This window comes from Danaus plexippus, chromosome 17 (assembly GCF_018135715.1).
Source record: "Danaus plexippus chromosome 17, MEX_DaPlex, whole genome shotgun sequence".
Classification (NCBI taxonomy): Eukaryota; Metazoa; Arthropoda; class Insecta; order Lepidoptera; family Nymphalidae; genus Danaus; species Danaus plexippus.
In genome coordinates, this window is record NC_083548.1 from 6,362,387 (window position 1) to 6,370,366 (window position 7,980).

The window sequence follows — 7,980 nt, forward strand, 5'->3', positions numbered from 1 at the left end:
GCTCTTCCGAATTACACACTCTAATAATATTTTTAAAATATTTTATACATTATATAGATTTTTATCGACAGTTTTGCTCAAAATATAGAAGTACCTAGACTTTCTTTTTCCAATTAGAACTTTTGACAGCAACGTTCAGAACTGACAATTGTCACGATTATTTTAATTTGTTATTTGCACCGGTTCAGAGAAATTACGGAACTTTTGATTTTTGTCGTACATTTACACAAAAATCACTGAGCAAGATATCTACTGAAATACTATTAAACCATTATATATATATCTAATATGGCAGGTAAGATTCTAATTATTTTTCATAATTTACAGTTAAGAGTTTTTTAGATGATTTACTACGTGTTTATATTGTGAAATCACTAATTTTTAGATAGCAAAGATGTTCCTATGTCTAATAACGAAGACAATGAACTCTCAAAGGCAGTAGCAGAACCTAATAATGCTGAAATGAGAAACGGGGATAACAAATCACCCCAGCCTCCAGCGACTCCGCCACCTGTGGAAGAAGACACTCAGGAATTAATTGTAGTGAACGAAAATACTGATATTCTCGATCTTAACCATGGCAGAATAGGAAAAATCGAAAACCTTGAGCCCCTTAAGAATTTGGAAAGGTTGGTGATATTATGAGTCATAACACTGACTGGTTTTGAACTGTAAAAAGATAAATTTATTTTGGCTTCTCAGATAAATCTTGTTACTTTAAATAACTTAATTTCAAACAATGTGGTAGTTGTTTTAGTATATATAAACTATGAATTTTTATGTTTTATCAGATTGTACTTGAGATGGAACTTGATAAAGAAAATAGAAGGTCTGGATACTCTGAATAAATTAGTGGAACTCGAACTTTATGACAATCAAATAGTTGTCATCGAAAACCTTGACAACTTGGTGAATCTGGAGTAAGTATACAACATCTAAATGTATGAGTCTTTTAAGATTTAACACCTAATTTGAACTGAAGCAACCACATAAAGGAGTGGTTCCAAAGTAAAAATCGTCCATATTAATTATGTATGTAGAAAGAAAACTGAGAATATGTCATTTTGATCTTATTATTTGAAAATTGCTATATTCAAACAGGAATGGAAGAATTTGATATTAAAAATATCAGACACAAAAATGTTTGTTGTAGCCTTGGTGATTTTCAAATTTCTTATATGTTTTCCAGGATCTTGGACCTGTCGTTTAATAGAATCAAAGAAATCGCCGGTCTCGATAAACTTTTGAAACTTCGTAAGCTTTTCATAAGCTCAAATAAAATAACAGAAATCAAAAATGTCAACCATTTACCGAACTTAGAGTTGCTGGAACTCGGTGACAATCGCATACGGGTGAGTTTGATCACAACTACATTTATTATTAACTCATACTTAGCTTATTCTTTTCTCCTTGCATAATATTGAAGCAATAATTTTGTCATATGCTTTAGTAGATAAGACATAACGAAATAAAAAACATACATACTCATATATAATATTAGTTAATAGTAATAAAAAAAATATTTAAAGGAAATCAAAAACCTAGATGGCATGAAGTCGTTGAGAGAGCTGTATCTTGGTAAGAATAAAATAACGAAAATACAGAATCTCGAAGATCTCGTGAATTTAGAAATAATAGTCCTGCAAAGTAACCGTCTAACGAGAATCGAGAATCTTGAACACTTAACGAATCTGGAACAGTTGTACATATCGGAGAACGGCATCAGCTCCATAGAAAACCTGTCGAATCAAGTCAAGTTGCAAACTTTAGATCTGGCTATGAACAGGATAACGGTCATTGAAAATGTAAGACATATGAGCGAGTTGGAGGAACTGTGGGTGAGTGAATAACACAATTCTTTGCTTAACTTATTAGTAATTTATATGAAAAATTTTCCTTATTTTATTTCACAATTTGTACAATGTACATTAAATTAAACATTTATTATGTTTTGGTTTGAATTGCACATATTTTTCCTTTTTTTAACTTTCTATTCCAGAATGTACTAAATCCAGATAAGTTATTTATATTTTTTTATTTGTTGATCTAATTAAGTTTTGTTCTTATCTACTTGTTTCCAGTTAAATAACAATCAAATATCTGAATGGTCATCGGTTGATTACCTTCAAGAGAACAAGAAATTGGCTACCATTTATCTGGAACACAATCCGATCACATCTGATCCGGCTTACAGGAGGAAGTTGAAGCTAGCGTTGCCGTCTCTACAACAAATCGATGCAACTCTGTGTAGATAAGAAATTGTTATCAGTTTGTCCAATAAAGTATATAGTTTTGTAAAGCATGTACATGTATGTGAAATATATTTGGAAAGTAGTGTACGCACTACCATAGTCAATTTATCATAATACTATTCACTCATTAAACAACATAGTCTATTGTAGTACCGTCCCGAACTTATCTCAATACATTATTAAAGTAACTATTGTTGATATCATTCATTGTAGACTAAAAATTGTATTTGTTATAAATGAGGAATAAAAACTATTTGAAAAGCGTATTGTATCAATGAAAGTTGAATAATAAAATTTACAGTTTCAGATTGTTTTTCCGTCATGCTCTAAATATGTTTATCATGAATTATTACTAATATTTTTCTTGTAATCAAATTATATCATCCGAACTGAATTAAAATCTGTATGAATATTGTAAGTTATTTATTATTCCATTTTATAAAGACTGTCTTGCCCCTTCCAATGAAGTAATTGTAAATAAATGTAACGTTTTCCTTGTTATTTTCCAAGCTTATATGGTTTTATTAATGTAGGTTATAGTAAATATTTGAGTTACAATGGATTATAACATTTATTTTTATTAATAATACTGCAGAAATATATTTTCAGGCAGTCTCGGAGTCCCTTTCGAACCTTGTCCACAAGGAGGCTGTTCCCGATCAGAAGACTAACATCTTTAGTAAAGTTAACTTTAACATGTAAATAATTTATCATTATTTCTCAACTTGCATCGTATTTTATATGGTATATATAATAAAATAAAAAAAAAATTACGGATGATGTGTTTTACATTATGAAATCAAACCTAGAACCATTTTTTATTTAGTCCCAACTGTAACGAAATTATGAGACGAAGTTATGTTTCACAAAATAAGTTCTGTTTTCAGCAATGAGGATTTTTAAAAAGGGTAAAAACTAAAATATGAGGTTTTTATTATAAGTTCATTATTTTGCCGCTGCAATATTACATTTTTGAGACACGAACTTACGGAATGAACTCTCTTTCTGAAAAAGAGATATATGATCTCATTCAGGGTGACCTTAGAATATTTGAGAAACATTTTATAGAGATGGAAAATTTTTTGCTCAATAAAACTTATCTTACAATATCTACATTTAATTTTCATGTTCTGTAACATTATCATGACACTGACAGAATTGATTGTTACCTATATAGTGCCCGGGTCCCGGAGATCGAGAAAGCTGAAAACTCACAAGTGGCAACATTTTATAACGTCATATATAGTGTTTTTCTGCATTTCACCATTACATGCTTTGTTTTAATTTTCTTTATTTATTAGGTAGCTATCTTTATTTATTATTACAATAAGTAATAATGCATAAAATCATCAACGTGCTGATTCTTGATTTATAAACTTTATGAGAATCGGAATACAATAATACCGTCCACGCGGAATTGTCCATTGATTGTAATGGAAAACCTTGATCAAAGTAACAATAAAAACGTGTCGCTCAGTCTAATAGCTGAATATGGCTCGGAATCGGATTCGGAGGATACCCGATCGAATGAGCACACCGCACAAGATGACTCGGATGCTGTCGAATTAAGTGAAATGGTTTTGAAAAATAACATTATCAATGCTTGTGCCCACGGACCCCTTGCTGAAGGTAGTAGTGAGAATGTGGTCACCATGAGACACATGATCATCGACAGTTCAGAGAGCGGTGTTATGGAGTATGATGTGACTGAGTACCGCGAGCTGGACAGCGACTCCGACTCGAGTTCGGACGACTCGAGTGATATTGATTCTGTGAAGGATATTGAGGAACTTTCTAGCGGGTAAAGTCATTGATTTGTCTATATGTATATAGAAATTTTCCTGGCTTTAAGAGCAAATACAGATATTTATATAGAGATTTTAATTTTACTCATGTATTGTATTGTTATACTAGAAATAATCATATTGTTGTAGCAGGTTGCTATCTAGTTAAGTAATTTTTACATCAACAATCAATAATAAGGTTAAATAAGTGTGTTAAACAACTTTCATCTTAAAAATCATTGCCTAAAAAGATAATTATTTTTAAGTGATCTTACATACAACAAATTATATGTCATTGCCTAGTTATCGTTATATTATCATCCAAAATTAAAAAAAAAATGCATTAACATATTTAATTATCTTTATAAACATTACAATGTATAAACTTGTCTTCGAACATGTTCTTTAAATTTATTTACCAACTGTTTAAGTATAATTTATTACATAATAGGTCATAGCTAATAAATTTAACAATTTTTCTGTTCTATTTTAACTCGACTTTTATAGTCTTATATAGTTTATAGTATTTTTAAATTTATTTTTGATTTCTCATAAATTTAATTTAGAGGCCTTTGTTTATGGTCTGATTTTAATACAAGTATAATTGTAACTTACAGCGATGAACAAGAAGGTAGTAACAGGCCTGGTAAGTTAGAAACTCCCAAAGTGCACGGCGAACTGGGTTTGGATGACCTGCCGCCGATTGAGGATCTTGCCATTAGTCTGCCGGCCCAGGAGACTATAAAAATTGGAAAAATTGCAAGCATAGTTGATAGATTAGGTGAGTGATGATTAATTGTCAGAGTTATATATATATGACTAATTGCCGGTGGTTCAACTTTTTATGCTTGTATTAATTTATTTTCCAGTTATAGTTCGTGCTTTCGAAGCAACCCCAGCCGTTGATCTGGATAGTGTACTATTTTTGGATAACGGTGCCAAAGCATTGGGCAAAGTATTTGATGTTTTTGGACCGGTTAGTAACTTTAACTATCATTTCATTATTACTTCATTTAAGATATATGTACTCGTCTATTTTGTTTGAATTTGGTGCTCATAGAAATGTCGTGCCATGTTTGTAGATCAAAAAAATTAAAATCTGTGCAGTTGTAATAAATGCTAAAAAAAAAAAAATGAATTTGCTATATTACTTTTCTGACATTTAATTAGTTAAATTCGCTACCAGCTATAACAGTTGCCTTTAATTTCAATTAATTATCTGGTCTACAGATTGTGCAGCAAAGAGGTTATTTCACTGGTTCCTGAATAAGTAAATTACCTTTATATTTAAATTGTGAAGACAGAGACTGACTTCATTCAATATTTTGTTGATGCTATGTCTAGATAACATGGTATTAATCAAATTTAAATTGTTTATATCTTCTAAGTGGCGCCTTTCATGAACCATATTTTAAATTTCCTGTTTCTACACAGAACCCTCCGTGGCCTTGTAATTGACATATTTGTGGATTTTTTTTTACTGGCTTAGACTATACAGCCATCTAGGATTGGAAAATTCTTCATATCTGTGGCTGTTTCAAATAAAATTTAAAAAAAAATTATATTCCAGGTAACAGAACCTCATTACTGCGTCCGTTTTAATTCGTTGGAGCACGTCCGAGAGCGGGGCGTTGTTACGGGTGCGGACGTGTACATAGCGCCTCGCAGCGCGCACACCAGCTACGTGTTTCTAGCTGAGCTCATGAAGTTAGTCATGTGTCCTACCCTACATGACTATTTTAAAAATAGCATGTTCTCATTCTTATATAAATTCTGTTTTTACACATTTTGAACTTATATAAACTTATGATCTGGCGATGGAAGGTTTGGAAATTAAAATAAAGGCATAAATATTCAGCAACGCCCAATATACATTCTGCAATGCTGTCTCAAGTAAATATCTAAATTGATTTTAGAGTTAATGCTTTTTGTGGAACAACATTGTCATTCTCCTCAATTAAAACGAAGATGGTCGTTTTGATGCATAAATTAATTAAACTTTATATCATGTACTATTTACAGTTTGAATTACAAAATTGTAAGAATATTTAACTGTTATAGAGTCAAAGGCTCAGATGCGTCGTGGCTGAACGATATAGAGCCTCCTCCGAGTCACGTGGATTATTCTGATGATGAGGAGGAGAGACGAGCCAACAGAACCAGGAAGGAACAGCGACAGAACAAACAAGAGGACTCCGGGGACGGGGGCACGTCCGACAACCAGCCGAGGAGAGTACTCGAGGCCAAACGACATCAGCGACCCTCCGAGTCGAGTAGTCGCTTTGGCGGAAACTACCGAGGACCGCCAGGCTTCAGGAGGAACCCTTCGAGCTTCATAAGAAACACCAGACCCTGGGACGACCAGACCAGGACGCCGCCCCACCCCGTCGATCCCAACCAGCCGTTCTTTCCTACATTCAATCCGTTCATTCCGTTCATGAACGGCAACCCGTTCGGCAGGTCCCGGATGCCAGCCATGCCGCCGTACCGCCAACACGTGCCGATGTTCGGCGCCAATTACAACATGTCCGGGCCGAAGCCCCAGTGGAGTCCCGGCCCTCCGCCCCCGCCCGGGACCTAATTCCTCACCTCAATGTATACATATAATTTTAAGTATGTTCTTATAAATATATTTAGTCATTAGCTAGTGCTGTGTCTAACAATACTAGTATGCTTATCCAAATATCTATATTTATATGAATAAATGGTATTGTACAAAATTTATGTATTTTTATTTGACTTAGCGGTGAGTAAACCTTTTTTGTTTTCTAAAAATTCATTACTTCCGAAAATACATATGAAAATTACTAGAGCTGGAGAGGGGTAGAGATCCCTTCAATATTTTCTATAAAATCTTCAACCAAACAACTGTCTTTCTCTTGTTCCTTAGTCAGGTTAACCTGAAGGTCCTCAAGAAATACATGTCGTCCGGTTCGTGTCCGGCACACGTTTAAAGGTCACCAATGTCTAGACTTACCCATATTAATAACATATTTCAACGATGTTCAAAGTTTGCAACAGTGTAATAAATAACTAAGGTACACCTATACTTATAATTAATTTTAGATGTAATTTAACTCGCTGTGAAAATGCTGTTTACATTGAATAAGTCATATTATGTGTTCTAATATAGTTAATATTATATCTGTTTATATAACAATAAACAATGATATGTAAATAAAATTGAAGTGTTTGTTTATGTTTTCTCAAGGACCCTCAAACTTAAACAGACTTATTATATATATGTCAAAGGTAATCTTACACAAGTTAACTATATTTAAGAAAAAACAGGGTTAAATATTTAAACCTCATAAATGAATGTCTTTGAAGATACTGCATTAGGAGCTGTCCCAGAAGATAAAAGCAGCTTCCATGTTGCTATGATCTTAATTAACTTCACATGTATTTGCCCAGTTTTATATTTTGAATTGACAATAAGCTGTTAGCCTTAGCACAGAGTTCTTTATGGCTACCAGGGCACCGGAAGCTAGGCGGGAAATTAATCAATAACATATGAATCCTGACGAAAAACTCATGACAGCGATTTAGAATATCCGAGGAAAACTTTATAGCGCCATCTATTGAGCATGTTGATAAACTTTTATCGCGTCTGACGTGTTTTTGCTTTTTCTTTGATATCATATATATCGGATTTTATTATAAATTCATTATTTTAAAGAGAGGACGCCAGCCTCGCTGACGTCACTAATGTCACTTGTTTCAGTACGTTCCAGATATTTTAAAATGAAACTTCAATTCTTCTAAATGTTCTTGTGTTTTTCGAAGGTTCTTCATAATCACATTCTTTATGATCCGCACTCGCTGAATTCTGCAGTCCGCTGTCGTGCGTCCAGGCGTCATATTTATACCAGAATTCAAACATAGTTCTATTCTCTTTGATTTCGTTTTACTTTTAACAATAGTAACGACGACCAATAAGTTGT

The 7,980-nt window shown here is 33.1% G+C and overlaps 2 protein-coding genes across 2 annotated transcripts; both read left to right on the plus strand.

Annotated features, from left to right (window-relative positions):
- Window positions 1-131: 131 nt before the first annotated feature.
- LOC116771144 (protein phosphatase 1 regulatory subunit 7-like) lies at window positions 132-3,029 on the plus strand. Its single transcript, XM_061523183.1, has 6 exons — window positions 132-295; window positions 386-629; window positions 792-920; window positions 1,190-1,352; window positions 1,530-1,838; window positions 2,082-3,029. Exons 1-6 carry the CDS (start codon window positions 289-291, stop codon window positions 2,253-2,255), a joined length of 1,026 nt encoding a protein of 341 aa, XP_061379167.1. The 5' UTR covers window positions 132-288; the 3' UTR covers window positions 2,256-3,029.
- Window positions 3,030-3,417: 388 nt separating this feature from the next.
- LOC116771143 (H/ACA ribonucleoprotein complex non-core subunit NAF1) lies at window positions 3,418-6,756 on the plus strand. Its single transcript, XM_032662883.2, has 5 exons — window positions 3,418-4,053; window positions 4,654-4,817; window positions 4,906-5,012; window positions 5,607-5,743; window positions 6,098-6,756. Exons 1-5 carry the CDS (start codon window positions 3,686-3,688, stop codon window positions 6,615-6,617), a joined length of 1,296 nt encoding a protein of 431 aa, XP_032518774.1. The 5' UTR covers window positions 3,418-3,685; the 3' UTR covers window positions 6,618-6,756.
- Window positions 6,757-7,980: the final 1,224 nt, after the last annotated feature.

Bases quoted from the DNA above. Each gene is read 5' to 3' on its own strand.
- LOC116771144 (XM_061523183.1), top strand. The intron at 630-791 runs GTTGGTGATATT...ATGTTTTATCAG, and splicing joins CCCCTTAAGAATTTGGAAAG to ATTGTACTTGAGATGGAACT. The intron at 1,353-1,529 runs GTGAGTTTGATC...AAATATTTAAAG, and splicing joins TCGGTGACAATCGCATACGG to GAAATCAAAAACCTAGATGG.
- LOC116771143 (XM_032662883.2), top strand. From the start codon at position 3,686: ATGGAAAACCTTGATCAAAGTAACAATAAAAACGTGTCGCTCAGTCTA. The intron at 4,054-4,653 runs GTAAAGTCATTG...TGTAACTTACAG, and splicing joins ATTGAGGAACTTTCTAGCGG to CGATGAACAAGAAGGTAGTA. The intron at 5,013-5,606 runs GTTAGTAACTTT...ATTATATTCCAG, and splicing joins TATTTGATGTTTTTGGACCG to GTAACAGAACCTCATTACTG.